The 21,730-nt window shown below is 39.8% G+C and overlaps 1 protein-coding gene across 5 annotated transcripts in view; it reads right to left on the bottom strand.

Annotated features, from left to right (window-relative positions):
- TENM4 (teneurin transmembrane protein 4) overlaps nt 1-21,730 on the bottom strand; it is a 594,684-nt gene that overhangs the window by 203,682 nt on the left and 369,272 nt on the right. For all 5 annotated transcript variants that reach the window (XM_058018885.1, XM_058018886.1, XM_058018887.1 and 2 more), the window contains one exon: nt 2,165-2,417. In XM_058018885.1, coding sequence (XP_057874868.1) covers nt 2,165-2,417 — 253 coding nt within the window. The remainder of the gene's footprint in view (nt 1-2,164; nt 2,418-21,730) is intronic.

The raw sequence follows: 21,730 nt of genomic DNA, 5'->3' as shown, positions 1-21,730 counted from the left end.
TCAGACACATGGAAGAGGCTGAATTGGGCACCCAAGTTTGCTAAAAAGCTCTGAAGCCTGGTCTTTTATGTCTACACTATTCCCACTGAAGGAAATGGAAGACCTCTGCATGCCAGAAGAGCTGACTGTCAGAGTGGAAGTTAATCCAGATATCCTGATCATCTATGCAGCTCAGCCTACTCTCTCTTTATGACACCATTACAACACATTTTATTTTCTTAACATTGTGTAAGTGAAGGAACAGTCAGTAGTGATCATTTGCTGTTGGCACAAAATTGCGTATTTTCCAACATGCTTGTTGTCAAAAAGAAACACTGGGTGAAATTATACCATTTCAACCAGTGTGTCAAAAGCCTCACCATCAGTCTTGAAATGACCTGTTTTCTACATTAATAAAATGTTTTCTAGCTGTTTTCTAAATCAATAAAATAGTTAGACTGAGGACCAAGTACAAATGTGACTGATCTGTGATGCTAGAGTGAAATCATCAAGTGATGCAGAAAGAGCTCTTCGTGCAGTTAGACCTCCAACTGCATGTGACCAATCCAACCTGCAACAAGAGCAGTCTGCTTCAGATCTTGAAAAAATTTCATCCACAATGTTTTCACAGGGAATAAATGAGGAGAGCCTTTAAGATTTTGTACTACTAAAACAGTGTATTATCTCTTCTATAAAGAATTCACCACCTGGCTAGGAAAAGGTACAGAACTTCCTTCTGAATTATAGAGGATTATCACAAAAAAAGCTGCAGGAGTAGGGCCTAAGTATTTTTTAATGTAATTTTAATAAGAATTACCACATGAAACTCAATGCTTTGGTATTTGTGCTTGAGAATTACTAACACAATATAATTACTAAAACTGTTGCCAAATCACACTTGCATTATTTGCTCATAATTTTGTCTTAATCTTTTGGATCCAGGTTCTTAGTTGAGTCTTTTTAATCAAGCAGTCACAGAGAAATTAATTATCTTTAAATGCCAAAATGTGATATTCAGGTTGTTTTGGAAGTTTCAGAAGGCCAGCAGATATAGCTCATTCTCAGAAAGACTGACAGATGTGCTCATTTTTAAAAAAACCATTCTCTTAGCAGAAATTTGCAAAACTGGGTACAACTTGTCCCATGATACAGCTACAACTATTGCTGCCTCTCAGTGAGATTCCTGCAGGCAGTGATGTTAAAAATATTGGCCCTGTCTCAGTTTTCAGTTGTTGTATGAATTTTGCTGTCTAAAATCTTGTTGGTTTGAGAAGGTTAGACAAAGACAAAGGTTTGAGAAGGTTAGACAAAGCGCACCATGTTCTACGCTTGGAAGACTCCTCTGCAGACTGAAAGAGACACCATGTATGGGAGCTGATGACTTCAGCATCCCCAGTGGCTGCTCGGTAGCAAAGGAAATAGAGAAGCAAAACCTCTGGAGAAAGCAACTGGGACTGCAAGTAGATGCACTCACCATCAGATAGGAGGACTGAGGCTGAGGGAGTGTAAGAGTTCTCTTTTCCAGAACCTACACAGAACCTGAACAAAGCTATGAACTACAACAACTTGTTGTTGTACATCCTTGTTACACCCTTCAGGTGTTGCATAGGTGGAAAAGAATTTGAGAGCTAAATGGAAACACCATTAGATGGCTGATGCTGGGCTATCCAGTGTTTCATGCTTTGGGAGCAATGTTGAAAAGGGCAGCAGCTGACCTCTCTTCATTAGGTGATACAAGATCAACCTTTCCTGAATTAAGTACTATGAAAGGACTGCTTGATAAGGCACAGCTACAAGGCTAAATCTTTTCAATATACTGACTGATTTCAGTTTTTTAAATAGGATATTGATTTATCCTACTACATAGGAAGAAAAGACATTAAAGGAAAATAAAAGAAAGAAAACCAAGAACATTTTAATCTATGATCCTGATTCCAATTACAAATGAGGAAAATAACCTTATAAACAGCTGTTAAAGACAACATTTTTAGTTTATGAAAGAAGAGCAATTTCCTCTTCTCCTAGTCCAAATAAAAAGACACAAGGAATAATAAATACAATGCAAAATGCATAAGTCAAACACCAGTTCACAAAGAAGGTGGCTGGCTATGCAATGTGTGTATTGTCCATAACATCCTGAGCACATAGAGTCAGAACATTGTAAGTGCTAAAGAAAGTGACCTACCTTGTCTCCAGTGGGATGTTACTGTTGAGTAACCAGTTGTCCTGAGCATGGGCTGGCTCTTGAGTAGTGGCTGGCTGTTCTCCAGAGAGAGAGTGGTCCGTGGGAGCTGGGCTGGGGTTGCTGCGCGGAGTGAAGTTCCCTCTGTTCAGGGAATTGATGGAGGCTGCGTGATGCTGATTTGGGGTGTGAGCATGTGATATTGGAGGAGGTGGAGTTCGAAGTCTTGAATGATTTTGAATATTTGGAGGATGATCTAAAACATAAGTAAAATACTTTTAAGGTTCATGATTTGAGTAGTTCCATACTGGGTTAATCTATGTGCAGACACTTCTAAAAAGTATGAAGGCTGGGGTGTCACACATCCTAAATGAAAATCAAAAGGGTAACACAGCCTTGTTTCATATGTTCTAATGCCATAGCATTGATCCCTGAGCCAGCTAGAAAAATAGTTCAGTCTCATGCACAAAAGTTATGAAACTTTAAAGCACTGCAGAAAGGCTGTCCTGACAGCCAAGTTAACTTCGATGAACAACTGCAGGTTGCAAACTGCAATCTATCTGTGGCACTGATTTGTGATAAAGCATGAAAAATACAACCAGTCTGGATAGATAACACGTTAGAGTCAGTTTATGATGGATATACAGCTCCCAGAGAAGTTTGTTCTGCCCGTTTTGCCTGAGAAATTTCAATAGTTAAGTCAAGAAGAAGACGAAGAATACATTTAATCACAGACTGGGTTTGGTGAAAGCCATAAAAGCATGTCAGGGTTATACAGTTTAACAAAATCCAGTAGTTTGTACTCTTAAAATGTACTCAAACTGAGTAAAAAATGCATGTGGCATAAAATCTGCGGTGTCAGGAAAATGAAACAACAAAAAATGAATAAAGATGTTAAAGATCAGTCGTATGGCTACTTTGAGTAAAACTCGGAGTATTTCTTAGCCAAGAGACTGAGGAATGCAGACTGAGGAAGATAAACACCCAGGAAAGATGAAGCAAGTGCTGACCATATCTCTATTTTTACTTTTTTTTTAGCTAACCATAAAGCATTTTTTTCATTGTTTTTTGGAAATGAAGAAAACTAAAGTATTTGATGGAACTGGAGGGAGATTGACAGTATAGCACACTGCATATGAGAAACAGGACATATATATCTCTCTGCTTTGAGTGGGTTCATGCTCAAAAGTCATTAATACTGTTCACTGGAACAGACTGCCCAGAGAGGTGGAGGAGTCTCCCTCACTGGAGATGTCTGAGAACTGTCTGGATCCAACTGTGTGCAATGTGCTCTGGGCTGACCCTGCTGGAGCAGCAAGTTTGGACCAGATGACCCGCTGTGGTCCCTTCCAACCCCACCCATTCTGTGATTCTGTAGTACACAACACTTCAGTGATGCCTTATCTGAAAAGAGTGTCTATCCTATCAGTCTAATACTTACCAGACTTCTACATAATGAGAAATTAACCCCCATTTATTCCCTAATTAGAGACCTCAGAACTGAACAAACCATATGTAGTTATAAATTACAACAAATGGAATCAGACATGTAATAGATTAGGACTTGGACTTAGGAGGGGAACAGAAGAAGCATGCTCAGTGTCTCTGCAGCTTCTCAGATAGTTAAACACATTAGATGAAACATGGAGATGTGTGAGAGAGCAATCCTGCCTCTCCTCACCCTGTATTGACTCACACTGCCTCATCATTAACTATGGCAGGTTACACCAGAATCTTATGGTATTGGAAGTGGTCTAGCAAAAAAATACGTGTTAATTACAGGGGTGCCATTATTCTGACTGGACATATATTTACCTCTGGCTATGTCAGGTCAGACACACAAATAGGAGTATATATGCCATAGGGAGAACTGAGTCGTTTTAGGTCCCAATCTTAAAAGCCAATTTTACCCTAGATACCCAGAAAAGTCACACACATACTTACTGGTCTCTCTATTTTATGTCAGTAACACAGAAAACAAGTTTAAACAGAGGTCTATACTGGTCATCTACATTTGGACAGACAGACTTTTCATAGGAATTTAAGGAACTATTAAAAAATCTGACATAGCAAGCTCAAACAAACTTAAAAAAGCCCTATAATGCCAATAATACTGGCCTCTGACTTGCACATCAGCCAGCAAATGAAAGGGAAGAGCAATGAGCACAGACCTTATAGACAAGTATCAGAACTAAACCAGGTTTGATCTCAGCTCTGCAGCACCATGTGAATCGAAGTGTCCAACCATTTTTGGACTGGATATTAGTGGGGACTCTTGCTCAGTTGAAGTCCTGACCATTGAGACAATAGAAAAAACAGTGAAGGAATTCTACTCCTGGTTTATTGACAAAATTAATGACTGTTTTCCTACTCAACAGACAGGAATCAAGATAGGAAGAGAGTATTAAATGCAGCTGAGGGAGATAGAGGGCATCCAACAAATAGAAGGTTTCCAACTTTTAGGGCTGTCAATCTATCACCATTAATAAGAACTGAACTCAGCCCAGAGAAAATGACTTGTCTGTTTGGGAGAAACATACCAGAGGTTTCCAAGATCAGCTATTTAAGTTTTTAGCATAGCTCATGTCTGAGATGAATACTATGCAATCTACAAGGGGGCTAAATGGGTGGATCTTGAAATAAGAAATAGGCCTTCTGCAAAGTTCTGTTATTGGTTGACTTTTCCTTCAGGAGGCACACCATTTTCACACTGTGAGTCAGAGACTGTTTTCAACGATCTGTTATGTAAATTTCAATTTACACCATATTATTACAGACACATTGCAGATGCTATTATGGATAATGCTTTTGAATCAAGTAAAAATGTGTTATTTTCATTCTCTATTTTCATATCCTCTGTGATTTCTTTGCTAAGTAAAGACAGCACATCTATCTCACTCTGGTCTATGAGATTTTTCACAGGATTTTATAGCTTGCATTTTGTTTTTTCTGACATTTAGGTATCTTTTCCTTCCAGAATGTTTTTTATTTCCTCCATATACAAATTCTGAACACTTATGTCATGTCTGAGCACTATGGAGTTTAATATACCTTGACTAGAATTAGTAATTATTTTCTTTGCCTTACGATCTTTTTTTTTTAATTGTCTTCTTCCAAATTAAGGAACATCAGAAATAAGGTACAGACAAAAGCACAAGCCAGTAAATTATCCTACTGAAAATTAGTGCAGCTGTGCAGAATTTCCTTGGGGCAAAAAAACCTGTTTAGGTTCTTACCCTCTGATGTGACCAAAGCTCCTATGGGATTTGTAACAGATCATGAAAGCTAAGCAAAAGGAAAAAAAAAATCTTTATTGATTTCCTAAAATTTCAACTGTCCCCTTTTGTGAGTATGCTTGTAGAAGCTGCAGATTCCCCACTGCTGGAAGTGTTCAAGAACAGGCTGGATGAGTCTTCCAGCAACCCAGTTTAATAAAAGGTGTCCCTGCCCATGGCAGAGGGTTGGAAATTTAAGGTTCCGTGCAACCCAAACCTATGATTCTATGAGTATTAACTAGACCCACAATGTTTGAGTGGTACAAACTGTGTGACTGTATTTACCCTCAGGAAGGACAACTTAATGCTGGCTGCAATGGCTCTCACATCATGACCGAGCATAGATCTTACACAGTGGGAAGATGCTCCGATCATCCACTGTTTACTACACAGAATTGAATTTTTACAGAATTGAATTTTTACAGATCCCACCACGTAAGTGGGATACAAAGGAAGTCTGCTACAGCTGTCTACCTCTACCAGCAAGCCTTTACTGGGACAACAGCAGCACAGGAATTCAGAAGACATTATAAAGGAGCAGGACACTGTGGCCAGTGCATAAATTGAACAAGATTCCCCAAGACCTTTCTTAACCAAGTATGAGATAGCTAAATGTGACTATCTGTAAGTTATCTTTGTTTACTACAAAAGAGAGAATTTTCAACATTTTCCTTCTTGCAATTTTCCTCTTTGGTTTCTAAAAAGACACAGACACAATCATTCTCTCTCTACTCATTGTCAGAATGAAAAACTTGACATGATCAGAGGGATCAGCTGAGCTAACAGAACACCAAGGAATAAAACAAACACCTTGTAAAGCCCCTCTCCCCCATCCATCCAAATTTCTAGTAGTCTCAGAGTCAAGCTAAGCAGTTTAAGGGTTGATTTGTGCCTTGAAGGGAGAACAGAAGAGACCTGTCAATAGCAAAGGAGTCTTAGACACCAGTCCCAGTCTCAGACATCAGGTGCCAGTGAAAGAGCATCCCAGAAATAAAGTTCAACATTTCTAGAAGACAGGCTGGCAGCTCTGCAAGTCTAAAGAGCCAGAACTTAAAGAACTCCCCATAACCCTCATTTTCTCTAATAGTTAGCCAAATGGTATCTAACATGTCTGTATTCAAATGCAAGGAAGCTTTGGAAATCTGAATGCATAAACCAGATAGAAATCAAGCTGCTTTTATGTTAGGTTTTTTGTGTTTTTTTAAACTTGTTTCCTAACATTAAAATGTCATTGACAAACACTGGCTTGGTAATCACAGATAAAGCAGAGCTGAAAGATATTGCAGTTAATGAAGCTTGTACTTGGTATGTATTAGAGAGCCTTGACAGAAGGTTGTGAATGAAGAGCTGAATAAATATGAACCATAAAAAATTACCAGTGAGGACCTAGTATGACAAAATTTCAATAAAAGGTCTGAACCTCATGTTCCTTTTCTCTCCCTTAATCTTTAATGAGTAGTACTGTTTTGAAATTAGTCTATGTAACAATTACAATTTCTGATTCATTAGGTTTTGGGATTGTATTCAGAGCAAATGTGCTAACCTCTGAGTGAAAAATACATTCTCATTTTTTTCCCAGCTTATTCTGTTCCTCCACACATTTGTCATTTGTACGTCTGCTCACATTCAGACAGACTGATGCCTAACTGGTGTCTGGATTAGGTACAGGAAATATTTCTTTTTACTCACTGTATATATTGCCAGGTGGAATGAATCACTCTGTGCTCCCTTGAACTTGAGCTCCACAGTAGCTGTGATGATGAACTTGCTAGCGTGACTTTGGACAATTGTGCTCGTGCCCACTCACAAGGAGAAACACCCAGCCCTCACCCTGCCACCCCTTGCAGAGGAAACAATAAACAATTTTTTTTTAAACAATGTACTCTGCATTCAATTGACAGAACAGCAAAGAGCCAGGACCCATTTCAATCTGCTGCAGATGTACACACACGGCACTTGCACCAGCCAGCTGAAATCACCTTCACAGGGCTCCCTGTCCTGTTGGGTGCCACTGGGTATGGAGCTGGGGTGCTTCTCTCATGAATCTGATGAGGCACCTAAGGTCAGGTGCACTAGAAAGAACTAACCTGGGTCTTTTCCATCACCTTTGTAGGAGACACAGGAAGTTTGCTACTAGAAGCGAGACTGCTTGCCAGAAACAGGTTCCCTATCAGACACATGCCAAGCCAATGACGGTGTCTGCAAAATGAAAAGGGAGCAGAATATTTAACCCCCAATTTGGCAGATAATGGAAAAATATTAGGAGGAAAATTAAAGTGGGAGGAACTGTCTTCTTGGAGGGTAGCTTAGTGGCTTTTGATTACAGCCAGGACAAATTGCAGAGCCAGTTTTTCTTCTACCTGCAGACAATCCAGCTGAATGTGTAACATCCAGACTGAGCTGAAGCAGTGTGTGAAGGTACCTCTTTTGTACCAAGCCGGTCCACCTCATGGCTGGCACTGATATTCTGCAACCTAGAGGAGAATTTCCTCCTTCAAGCAATGTCTGACAACAGTGTCTGTCTCCATGGGACAGTCCAGCGAGGAAGCCACCGCAGGGTGGATGAAAAGAGATGGAGTGAAATAGGTCACTCAGCTGTCAGATGATTTATCTCAGCAGAGATAAAGTGTTTGCAGAAATGTTTTCCCTCACTAACACTTAAAAACTAGAATCAGTGTTACAACTTGAGTGACTGTATCTCCTCTTAATACACACAACCACTGAATTTCACTTAAGACTAGCTTCTCCTACTATCAAGTGGAGTGTTTTCAACAGACTGTGAAACACAATTTTCCTGTAGCAACATCTTGTGTCCCCAGTTTTCAGAATGACACTGAAACATAAAAGGAAAGCAAAGTGCTGATGTATAACCTACATTATGTAACAAAACAACAACAGGACAGCTAACCTTACCTTTTTTCCTCTGTTTTATTTTACGTAACAAAATAACAGGAGGCTGCTGTTCCATTAAGGGCTCTCACTTACAGAAGAGCATAGTCCTCATCATGCAGTTAGAAACATCAGTGTCTGTGTCCTGGTTCTAGAGAGTATTCTGGCTCAGAGTCTTTTTTCAGCTGAACTCCTCGTGTTGCAATCTTCACAACCTTGTATCTCACCCTTACTTTATAATGCCAGTGCATAAACATGCAACTGACTGTGGATGACTAAAGCCTAAAGAAGAGTTTTCCCATGCAACTTTGGTGCAGTCTTCTGTTCAGAGAAATCCACAAACATTGGAAACCACTTACTAGAGGAACATCAGCTATATAGATGGAAATAGTTTTGAACATCCCTCTAAACGTGCAACTTGGACATTGAATCTGCAATAGCATGTGTTACAAAGACTTAGCACCAAAAAAAGCTGCAGAATATAAAACCTGTGGTGTATTTTCATGGCACTACTCACTGTGCCTGTGAATGTCTCCAGACACTGGCTGTAGCTGTTCTAGATATTGTTAGTAAAGCTACACATATCAGGGACCAGTGCAGAAAGACTCTGTAACTATCACAATCTAAACTTGACTTCCAGCAGTATACCACGTGTGAAAGAGGCAATCATTCTTCATCTCACAAACTGACCATAACAAGTAGCAAGTGGAAATGAGGGACCTCAAAGTCAGGCAGCAGATAAAATGGCACTTTGTTACTGACTGACAAGACAAGACTTTAAAAACTTATTAAGACTTCATTGTGAAACATTACCAGGTCATAGCTGTACTTAAGAAACTTCATTTGTTTAGATCAATTACGTCAAAAATCAGGCCCATTTAGATGCTATGTATGCATGTGTAAAATGAGCTGAAGCTCCCCTCCAGCTCCACAGATCAACACTTCATTGGCTTTACTGTTTATAGAAAACCATGGGTGCACCACATCAAGTCCAAACAGGCCTCTCCTCTGCATTTTGTTCATCAAATGTGTACATTACATGCAAACTTTCCTCTCAAGTGCCAAAGTGCCTTTGCAAAAGCAAGATATTGACTTCTGGGTTTGAAATCAATTTTTTGTTTGATGCTGGGCTGTCAAGCTTTGCCTGTACATAGTCAGCAGGAGCTCTGGGTGGTTGTTTTTTCATCAGCATGCATCTGACTGGATTGAATGCCCTACAAGTAATGGTTTTAAAAAGGTTCAGGTCACCATCAAAGGATGATATGCAGACTTTTAACTCATGATGTTCATTACTCAATAAAAGGGAGTCACAATCTAATAAAATCAAGGCAGAGTATTACTGTTTAGCCTCTGACAGTTTATGAAGAATCATTACCTTTAGCACAAAGGAAAGTGGAAAAAACCCAGAGTATCTGGCAGAGTGCAAATTCAAATAACATATTTAACTTGTGAAATAATTTATGGGAAGCACAGGAAAGTAGCTTCTACTGTGCCCAGCTAAGCAAATTTTCCTGCAGCCCTGGAGGCTGAATTTTCTGCTGGACTTACTGAAAAGAAACATCTTTAACTACCCTGACACCACACACTGGAGGCAACAGTAGCCTTTGAAGTCTCAAGCTGTTGAACTGCTGGCCTTTCTGGTCTAAGCATATAAACAAACAAATAAACAATGCTTCATTAGAGCTCCTTTCCTCTCAGAAATGCCTCAAACATAAAAACTGACTGTGAGCCTCACCACTCAGGTGAGATGCTGCAGTAAACCACGCTGTGTTCTCAGCCCCTGAGGTCTGGGTTCTCATGTTTGGAAACCCATAACTGCTACTCTCCTAATTTTCACAAGGATGCTCAAATGAGCTTGCTGTGCCATTCTGACAGCACTGATGGCTCCTGTAAGCTCCCTTCAGCTAAATGACTGAAGATAACCCACCTGCACTGCATCTTAGCAGGGTACAGCACCATAATGTCAGGCAAGAAAATCCACTGGCCTGGAGCTAAGGATGGTGCATCCGTGCTCTGATTGCAAGTTGCTACAAATTAGGCTCGTTCAATGTTTCTAAACCTGTGTGTCTAAAACTTCAAAACCCAGCTCCTGAAGAACTGGGATCCTGCAGCTTTCTCTTTTCTCATTTGTAGTCACCCATGATATCCCAGTAGCTGTAGTTTAGCCAACTATGCCACTTAGATTATTGCTAGTCTCCTGTCCTAAGTGTCCGACCTGCACAGACTTGGCAAAAGCAGCGGGGTGCCATCCCTCAGGCCTGGGGAAATGGAAAAAGTTCTGTTTTGCTGCCCCCTCCACTGCACATTTAAGAACACAACTGTTATTACACCTAAGACTGTTCTTCTTGAAAGAAATGTAGTGCATTTCTCTGATGTCTGCAGTTTATTGACTTGAGGCCCCAAGGAACTCTTTGATACAGAGAGAGTTTTGCTCGTTTCCATCCATACACTCTCTCCTGTGTCTGTTTCATGATCCTTTCATACCATAACATATGGAGACAAATATTTATACATTTATATGAAACAGATAACCACCCAGTTCAAACCAGACATGATTACCTGTACAGTTACACAAGCAAATCTCTAAATTGTTTGTGTAAAGCGGTTCCTGAAACAGAAGTACATTACCAAAAGGTGCCTCTGGCTGCTGTTATAGCAAATAAACTCAGGATTTTGCCAGCAAAGCTCTCAGATATTGCTGGCTTTTTGTTTTTTCATATACCTATATTAGAAAAATTGAAATATAGACCTGATCTTTGTCTGTTTCTCCATAAAAATAAAATGAACAAATAGTCTCTATTTTGCTTACGCCCTTCAAAAATCTTATCTAAATTGCAACATTGTTGTGACTTAGCTGTGCACAAATAGATAGGACTGACAGATCCCCAGCTCCATCAGCAAAGCTGACTATTAATAGCAGCTGAGGAAATAGTCTGATTTATGTATTTTTTACAATGTTGTTAGCCATGACAATCCAGAGCCCATCCTCTTGCAAATATGAAGCACACAAGTTTCATGCAGTTTGACCATGTGCCAGGACCACGTATGTGCTCATAGTGGTCAGGGTGAAAGATTAGTATCTTGCAATTTTTTTTTTTAATTTGCTGTATTTAATGTTAACTTGCAAGCTCTGGGTTTGGATTCCCACCTCAAATGGCATGTAAATCCCACAGCCACCAGGGAGTTGCGCGGCACAAACACCTGAAGTGGGGTTTTGTTTTTTCTTTTCATTTATATGTCACCCAGGCTTGTAAATGACCAAGTGTATGAAAACACAAAACTCCATTATTTCACAGCACAGTGCTTATGGAATGCAACATGATGTGGTCCAGCACAATGCTAGCAAGAACTAATGATTTTAATTATTCAGTCTTGAGAAAGAAATGGGAAGATTTCATGTTGGCAGCAACTGAAATAAACTAATTCAAGTCTTTGCTGGCAAACAGAGATTTTTTTCGTGACTTTGGATCAACTTCTTTGCATGCTGCCCCCCAGGCACTACCAAACACAGGCACTGCACAATACATAACCAGTTCTCCAGTTTTCCCTTTGTTACCCACTCCTTGCCCCTATCCTCCTTTTAATTTTTTTCCTGCCTTTGAAGGTTTCACAAAGAAAATTCTTTTAAACTCCTCCAAAGCACAACATAAACTGGTGACGGCTCCATCTGACAGCTGTGACTGACATGGTGTCTGTCACAGGGATTACTCCCTACATCCCCCGCCACCATCACATACACAAAGCTGACTGACTTCCTTTAGTGAAAACCATGGGTGCAGATGAGTAAAATCTCTCTGCACAGGTGGGAAACCTTATTCCCTTTGGCACAGGAATCTGATTTGTGAGAGCTGGGCTCCATGACCTTTCCCTTCAGGTTCTATTTGGCATTCTTGGAAGCACTATAGCAGACGGCTGCACTCCAAGTAATTCTGAAACAGACATAAAACTTTTATATTTTTATTAACACTTGAAGAGGCCACTAAAAGAAAATCAAAACTATGAATCTGTCAAGACACCTCTCAGCAACACTGCACTTTGTTCACAAAAGCACCATGATGGAATGGCAGTGTAGCTTATCCAGCATGTATGGTTTTCTAACTATTCATAATGCTTCCACCCAAAAAAATCTCTGTACTAATTGATACAGACCCTTTGACAACACATGTCTGAGAGGAAATATTCATCATGAGTCTCATTTGTCACTTTCTTTTTTTTTTTTTACTTCTACACTTCATCTTGCAAACCTGTAGTGCTTAAATTACATAAATAAAACTATAAATACACTGCACCTAAATATTAATAGATCATAAAGACATTTATACATGTTCTGATGTTAATTTTTCACTCCAATATTCTGATGTACCTTTTTGTATTTCTCTGCCTTAATACAGCGAGAAAAATGTATACTGTGCTACAGAGACAGAAAAAACATGTTATAGTAAAAAGATTTTGTTTTTTTTGCTTAATTCCGCCTCTTAACTTTTGTTTCCCTTCCATGAGCTATTGGCTTTATTGGCAGTGATGACTGCTGCCCTTCAACTTCCATCTTGGAAAATAGGCTAATTTAAAATGAAAAGGCTCTGGTAGAACAAAAAGACTGCCTTAGCTTTTCTGCCAAAAAAAGAATTATTATTTATAATAAAAATTGTTACTTATAATCCTAGTGCTTTTTGTGGGTTTTTTTCAGTGCAGGGGAAACAGAGAAAAGCCAGGGTACATGGCTATTCAGCAGTTATTCTCATGTGCACAAGGCACAAGAGGTTTGAGAGAGGCAGATCTATTTCTGCAAGTCATTCTTCATCGACACAAGCCTACAAACTGTCCATGTGTGAAACTGGTTTATTACTGGAATCTCTACATATGCAAAGAGAGAGAGATTTTCAGGTACTCTAACAGAAGTAAGGTACGAGCTCCCACTTCTGCCACTCAGTGATACCTGCGGCCTTAAAAAATTTACCAGGATAATTTGAAAATCAAGCCCCAAATCAGTGACATTAGTGCAGATCCCAGAGCCAGGTGCTTAGGTTGTTTAGTAATGTTCTTTGGAAACACAGAGTCCTAGCCCTGTCTGAAGGCTGGTATTAGCTGCAGGTTCCCTTAGCAAGTGGCAGCTCAGGAGAGTGACAGCGCGCTCCGATAACACTTTGGCACGAAGCGCGCGGCTTTAGGCGCAGATTATCACAAAAGATGAGTTTTGTAAGGTTCTTTTCATTACTTCCTGTAAGTGCTCTTGACATTCTTTGAAGCAGTTTACGAGAGCTTCCTAGGAAAAATGTCAAAATAAAGTAATAATTTTCTTATAATACTGTTCAACAAATGTGAGCATGGCATGGTTTAGAAAAGATCAGTGGCTTATGAAGACAGTGCAAACATGCACACATCTCTATATTATCAAAGGCTTTAGTGTGATCAAAACAATAAACAATAATTTCATATATGCTCTGTCAGAGAACTGGAACAATTGTTCAGTGTAGAAAAGGGATTTTTTATGACTTCCAAGTAACCTGACAATATACATTTCAGCTATATATGAAACTCCGTTTCAGACATTGCTAGTTATTCTCTGAGCAAAACAATTTATACCAGCTTCATGCTGGAAACATTTCCTATAGAATTTATACCCCTTCTATCTCTATTTAAATGGAAAAAATGGTGTTCAGAATGCAGTTGTATTAAAATACTGCCTTGTTTTTTTAGGGACAATCATGTTAAAGTTATTTTAGTCTGCCACCAGCACTAATGACACAACTCCAGGAGGGTGACAAAATTTTTTGGTTTAATTAAACAGACAATCATTAAGATATATTTTATTCTGTAATTCACAAATAACATGTGATAACAAGGGTTTATTTTTGTTCCCTTCAAAGTCCCAGAGCCTCCTCAACCCTCTAGATGAATGATGTAGAGTTTGGAATGGACCCATCACAAACCACAAGTTGCAAATTAAACAGTGGGATGAATAACTGGCTACAGGGTTTTACAAATGCTAACAGAACACATCCTATTCAGCCTACTGTGAGAGAATCTCTTCCAAAAATACATTTCTGAAGCAGAAGTAAAATCACTTAATAGCATGATTTAAATTAATAATGACTGGATACTTTAAACTTTTAGGCTTAAATTTCACGGAATTTGTTTATGCATAGAACTTTGTATTGCTCACTTTTAAGTCAAACCACTTCACATATTTACCAAACTGACATCAAAACTACAGGAAAGAATCATTCGACTCATCATTGGAGAGCCACCAAGCCTGCCAAAGAGCAAGACAGCTTCTGTATGAAGGATGAAGCCCTGACTGCACTGAAAACAACTGTCAAACTCTTTAAGACTTTAGTAAGGTTGGAATTTTACAGCTCATTTTCTGGGAAAAAAAAAAACTTAATACTTGAGGGTAACTTTAATAGTGGAAACCAGGCAGGGCTTTCTTTATTTTTCAGTTCCAGTGATCAAACCATGACAGGGACAGATCTGTGTGAATCCAGCAGCCTACTTCCCTGCCAGCATAGCCATTTGGAAAGAAACGTGCAGAAACTCCCACAGAGATCCCCTGCGCTTGATCTGCAGCAAAACTCCTGTATTGTCAATACTCGCCTTCATCTGCAACGCAACTCTTGATGTCAGCAGCGGTTTTGTGCACAGTGTGGGCAGTATCTGGCTCCTAAGGAAAGTTTTTGACACTAGGGATGCATTGAGATTAATCAGCATTTGATGCCTCACTGAAGAAAAACAAATGAGCAGGGTTTGTGGATACAGTGAGTGAGGGAAATGCAACAGCAGCCAGAAACTAGCCAGAAAAATTACAAATGATGCCAGAGAAGAAGAGCCAGAGTAAGGCAGAGGAACATTAGCCCTCAAGAAGGACCACTGACAGACCCAATTATCTTAATCTCTTCTACAACTTTTCTTCTAAACTATCAACTTTCATCTAGACCATCCCTGATCTTCCCCCATCAGTCAAATCTGAAATTCACAATCTCTGCCAAGCTATCCTTAAACCCAGCTCCCATAAGCCATATACGCCAGAAGGGTTGGATGTATATGCTCAAATTTCCCTGTCCTCCTCTCCTACCCAGTCCAATCTGTATCTACTCAAAGATCCACAGGCAAAGCATCAGACTGCTCCCTGAAGTGAACCCACAGACCCAACCAACTCTGCTGGGATCTTGGGGTGGTGGATCTTCACCTTCAAGAGGTGGCCTGACCTCATAGAAAAACTCTGGGCAGCAGGGAATGCAGACTCTCCATTTCTTTAAATTCACAGTAGTAACATTGACAGTTACAGCCCTCCCATGCTTCTGTGTAATTGCACAGTATTTACTGGAGGAGTAAAGTGATAGTTTCTCTATTTGGGACATGGTGTTTTTAAAATAATCTGTCTGGTACACACTGGGAACCAGAAACACAAATAATAATTTTTATTGCATAGGAACTTTCACCCAGGATTGTTACAGTAATTTACAGCATTAATTAGTTAAGAGCATCCGATAACAGGACTCCATATTAGATGATTATAGCTTTAATTAAAGGTATTGAATGATGAAAGGAACAGAGTTCAATTTGTACATGAAAATAGTGAACTCCAAAGTAATGAAAACAAAGTTGAGCACAAAGACTTGTGACTAAGCATGCATGACCATATGTATTTCATTTCTCAATCTGCTTCCATCTAGGAATTTGTATGTTTTGGCTAACCTGCTGATTGCTGACAAAAGGAATGGGCATTGGTGTAATTCTCCTTATCTTTCCTGTCACAAAGGTGTCAATTTCCACAAAACTTGTAGGATTTTGGTATCTTTGAGACCTCTGCTCCCCATTAAGAAGCCAAAACTGGGCAACAGCTTAAAAATACAGATAACAGGGTGTCTGCCTGTCAGGCAGACAGGCAATACAGGCATTTAGACCTTATTTTCTTAGGAGATAGGTAAAAATTACGGAGATTGCACTGGGGGGACAAATGCAGATTTTATCATGAGTTACAAAACAATTTTTCACAAGCCAAACAAAATTATTGCTTTTCCTTATTTACACACATGCAAATGGTCTTCTTTATATGAAAGGCTACCTCTATCTTGAGTTCAAGAGCATTCTGGTCTAGTGGAAGATGGACCTGTCCAAGGCAGGGGAGTTGGAGCTCAATGATCTTTAAGGTTCCTACAAACCCAAACCATCCTGTGATTCTATGATTTATGGTGAGAAAAAGAAAGTAGTGACAATCATCCTTTTGTCTTGAAGAAAGTTCGAAGTTTTTTTAGGAATAAGTATAAAAGCTCCAGTGAAGTGAGACATCACCCACTGAAGGTGCAGAAAGAACCTTCTTTTTTTTCTCCCTGTGAGAGAATTAAGATCTTTTCAAGATAATCCTCAGAAAGACAGCATCCAGTTTATGATGAGGGACTTATCCAATGAAATGGCATCCTCATAATGATAAAAGGTGTCAAAAATTGTGGATGACGCACTGGGAGTCATTCAAACTGCAGGGAGGGGTGTATCCTCTATATGCATACTACAGTCACCCAAGTTTTCAGTAACTCTGCACTCTGCAGGCGAGTGGGAATCAACAGATTCTGAAAATTTTCTTTTATTAAAAGTTTGCATCCCACCATGGGTAATTAGCTGCTCAGAATTGAAGGATGGCAGATAATAACACTTGTACCCAAAGAGATCAAGAGAAACTTGATAAGTTCCTCTCTATGATCATCCTTCCCTGGAGACCAGACTCTCTAGCAAATCAAGCAGTGATCCATGAACAAGTATCAACAATGCTTCTACCACTTAGCTGACTTGGAGCTGCTGATAAATACTCTGCTGACTCCAAAAGGCATTGTACCTGTGAAGCACACCAAACAAACAGATATGAAAGCAAAAGGAAGGCTCTGGTTGGCAAGGAACAGCATTATGGCTCAAACGGCTGATCTGCAGACAAAGGCAGCTGTTTGAGCTGTGTAAGGTTGTCCAGAAACTCAGCACCTGGCACAACAAAGGGAACAGAGTGGTTTCCTGCTGAAAAATTAGCAAAAACTCCATCTCGGTAGTGAGCCGAACAGCCTTTCATAAGCTTTCATCTGCTGTACATTTCTGGCACAGAAACACAGAGTGTTCCAAGTGGTGGTATGCGAGTGTGCAGGCTGCCTGACTGACCTGCTGGTAAATGCACTCACCTGGACAAGAGATGGCTGCTGAGGGGTCAGTGCCACGACAGCTGGGCTCTGGTGCGGGCTGCGGTGCCGCACTGGTAGCTACTGCTCAGATCTCAGCGCCAGAAGCAACTGTGGTTTAGTCCTGAGCCAGGGTCAGAGTCGCGCCAATGTGATTCCTCACAGATCTAACAAAAACACAGCTTGAGCCACAGACACCTTTGATCAGCAGCAAGAAGAACTGTGCTTCTTTAAACAGAAAAATCCCAGGAGGGGCAACTTAGGTTGTTTTTTATTCTTGCAGCTGTGAAGGCTTCCCTATACATGTACACACTGCATTCTTACACTTTTCCTTAAGCACATGACCCTGGCATTTCTGAAAGCCGGCCCAGATACTGCTCTGATACAATTTAGAGAGGCAACACTCTACGCTGGACAAGACACAACTGGAAGGAAGATTCCAGCAAGATGTAAAAAGGGGGGGAAATGAAGAGGGCGGAGCACCCAAAAACTGCCAGGCATCCTGCACAAAGTATTCTAAACCATTAAGAGTGCACAAAACCAACAGGCAAAATCTGTGCAAACTGTGTAAGATATTATTGTTAAGCATCTACTTCTACACCAACATCCAGAGAAGATGTAGGGTTTGTTTCTTTATTTTTCATTTCAAATGCTGACTTATTTATTCCACGTGTATTCCCACTAGCTCAGGTTTATGAAACAAAGAACCTGACTGGTGGAGAAGTTTAAACATATGAAGTAGTCATGCTCTCATCTTCTGGCATACTATTTCCTTTTTCTAATTTATTTTACTGAACTTGTCAAGAAAGGAAGACTCTCTTGGCGAATCAGAATGAGATCAAAGGAGCAATCAACAACATATATAGCTCACAAATCTTTGTACCTAGCCTCCCAGGGACTGGAAGCACATTCAGGTTTAGATAGAATATCCCCAAGGATTTACACCTATAAATATACCTAATAAACTCAGTAAAAACATGAAGTGTGAAGTAAGCACTTCATCAAAAGCTTATTTTGGTTTTCAGCAAATAAGAAAATTAAAACTCCTGCTGCCCACATGAGTCTGTATGTCTGCATCTTTCTTCATAGATAAAATTATTCATAGCATATTAGAGCTTGTCAGTCTGTTTAACTAGAAAAAAAAGACATATCTGTCCTAGGGGAGATCTAAACAACTTCATTATGAAAGCTGTGAGGGAGTCACAACACATTACGAAGAACAAATGCAGTCTGCAGTGGTTTTTCGGCTCTTTCTACACCATTGACTCACCAGAGGAAAGTACTACTAATTACACCTACTTGCATTGATTATTTTTTTTCTTCAGGATGGATTAGCTTGTCCTCCCCTACATCTAATGATTTAAATTAGAATGAAACAGCAATGTGATGGAGGTTGGAACTTATCTTGAAAGAAAGACATCAAACATGACATTTACAAAAAATAATTCTCTTTCCTTAATTGCCCTTCCAAAATAGGCTAAGGTTCAAGGGATGTGACTTAGCAAATACTACAGTGGTATAATACACCACACATTACAGGAAATGCCATATATATTTCTTGTGGCTATATAAGGTTCAGTGATCCAGATCTGGATCAGATATGATCCTGTTTACACCAATGTAAATCCAAGCTAAATTCCACTGAATCCAGGGAATTAGTCAGATCAGAATCTAGTTCACTAAATCATACATTATTCCATTCATAGGCATACTCTTTTTATCTGTCTCCTCCTTTTCCTCTTACAGACCCTCCAGTTGTGCTGTGAGGACCATGAGGATCATCTAAATGAAACTCATATGCTATGGGTCATAGAATATCTCCCCATCGTTTCCACATCAGACCCAGTCCTTTGCAGTTGTGGTAGAAAAGATCAAACACTCCTGCTGATTTTTTTTGTTTGTTTTTCATTTGTACTATCCCTGTGAGAACTCAATAATTAGGAAACAATTGCCATGGTAACATATTACACCCAAATCTGATCATAATTAAATCAGTCCCAGAATTTCTATCAGGTTCTTCTGAACAGTCAACCTCTCCCTCTAATCATAGAAGATTGTATTTCATCCACCAGTCTGGAACTTTGTTCAACCTGCTTGTTGTGAGGTCAATCTGAGATACAGATCTTAAAGGAAATTCCCTGACCATTTGTCAGATTATCTGCCTCATAATTTACATGCTATATACATGCTATATGCACATGATTATAGTAATCACCACTCTGTCCTTTTGTTTTCCATCCCCCTTCTCTTCCAGCCCTCTCTCCAGGTAAGCAGAGATCCTTCTGTACCACCTTTGCCATTTTGTAAACAATGACAAAACACTTCTTAATTCCTAGCTCTATTCTTTGCACAGACAGTTAGAGTGCATATTGTCCCATGGAATAGTTACTATTAATGCATTAAAATTTGAAAACTTTACATTTTCTCATTTAGTTATAAGGCAGATGCAAACACAATCAAAAAATCCATGAAAAACAAGAATACTACAATGAAAATGAATAGTCATTTAAATTCCGTACAGATTCATATGAACTGATGCAGTGGCTCATCATCCTGTAACCTGACACAAAACAGGCAGTATCAGAAGTACTGGCAGCATTCTGAAGGATTTAGAGGGGTAGGGGTGGGGAGGCACAACAACAGCTTATCTGGATATTGCACAGAACATACAGAAAATGACAAGAAAGAGATCTGATAGTCAATACATAGCACAGGAATCAATATACACCAAGGAAACAAATGACTGGTACTCCAAGATGCTGAAGTGGGCTGAGTCCTTTGTGCACTTACAGAAGTGCATGCATTACACTCAGGCTGCTGGGAGCTAATATCACTGCCTGGACAAACACTTGTTCGAGGACTTTCATTTTCATCAGTGCTACCACAGAATCAGACAATGTAGTTTTGTATTTCCTCTTGTTTTTCTTTAGCCTACTCTGATAAATGGCAATAAAATAAATTAATTTACCCAAGCTGAGTCTGTGTTGCTTGAGACCGTAAGTACTGAGTGATCACCTTGTCCTCACCCCGATCCATTAACTTTTTGTTGTATTTTCTCCCTGTGTCCTGTCAAGGAGGGGAGTGACAGAGGGGCTTGGTGGGCACCTGACAGCCAGCCAAGGTCAGCCCACCACACCATCAAACCACAGCTCTCCAATTGAGCACCAGAGATGCTGTGAGGGACCATGTCAGAGGACTTAAAGAAGCCAAGATACATTACACCAGTTGCTCTTCCCTTCTCCACCCACATGGTCACTGCATCACAAAAGGACACTGGATCAGGTCTGATTTGCCCTTCACAAAGCCATGTGGCTGGCTCTAGTCACCCCCCTGTCATCCATATGCCTACACATACCTTCCAGGAGAATATGATCCATGACCTTATCAGACACTGAAATATCTGACTAGCTGACGGTTCCCAGGGTCCTGTATTTACCTTTTTAAAATAAGGTGTGATATCTTCCCTCTTCTAGGAGTTTGCTTGACTGTCATGACTTCAAAAATATGATGGAGAGAAGGTGAGCAACTGCATCTGGTGGTGTCCTCTTATGCTTAATTCATTATCATGTGAATGGTAATGCTCACTATTGTCCTGCTGGATGAAGGAAAACATGGGGAAGTCCAGGCACTGAAGACTGGGGGCAGTCTTGACCTTACAGCACAAGTGTTATTTGCCTTGACTGACCTCACAAATAATTTTTTGCCTTTTTTTTTCAAATACTTTTATTTTCTGCAGCCCCACTAGCTTAGGCATTATATAACCAGTGCTTTAAAAGCTAGGAGAATTAAAGGCTCCTAAAATCTCTTTCCTTGTAGATTATTTTCTTCATCTGCATGATCTTAGTGACATATGTAAAACTCGTGCCCTAGATTTTAATGATGGTGACCTTTGGGACTTACAGTTGAGTCAATGCCATTTTAAACACGAGTCTGCTACTGTATTATATCTTTGCAGCTGCAGCCAAGTGAGAGGATGACAAATGTAATTACCAGCTTTTTCTGTGAAGATTCCTATCTGAGAAAATGCAAGAACCTTTACAAAATGAGAGAATGGATATGCCATGACTTTGTACCACTACCACACGTGGAAGTATTTACTTTTAACCAGTCAGATGCATTTGGTTTGGAAAACAGAAGTGCATATACATAGTTAGGAAAATGTATTGCCTATACACTACTCCACATGTTTATGTTCTCCTGGAATTGGAAATCCTTTCATAGATTTGCTTTAAACTGCTATTTTGTAA

The sequence above is a fragment of the Melospiza georgiana genome, chromosome 2, assembly GCF_028018845.1.
Source record: "Melospiza georgiana isolate bMelGeo1 chromosome 2, bMelGeo1.pri, whole genome shotgun sequence".
In the NCBI taxonomy this organism is placed as follows: domain Eukaryota; kingdom Metazoa; phylum Chordata; class Aves; order Passeriformes; family Passerellidae; genus Melospiza; species Melospiza georgiana.
The sequence above is the reverse complement of the archived record's forward strand: the minus strand, read 5'-3'. Positions and strand labels throughout refer to the sequence as shown.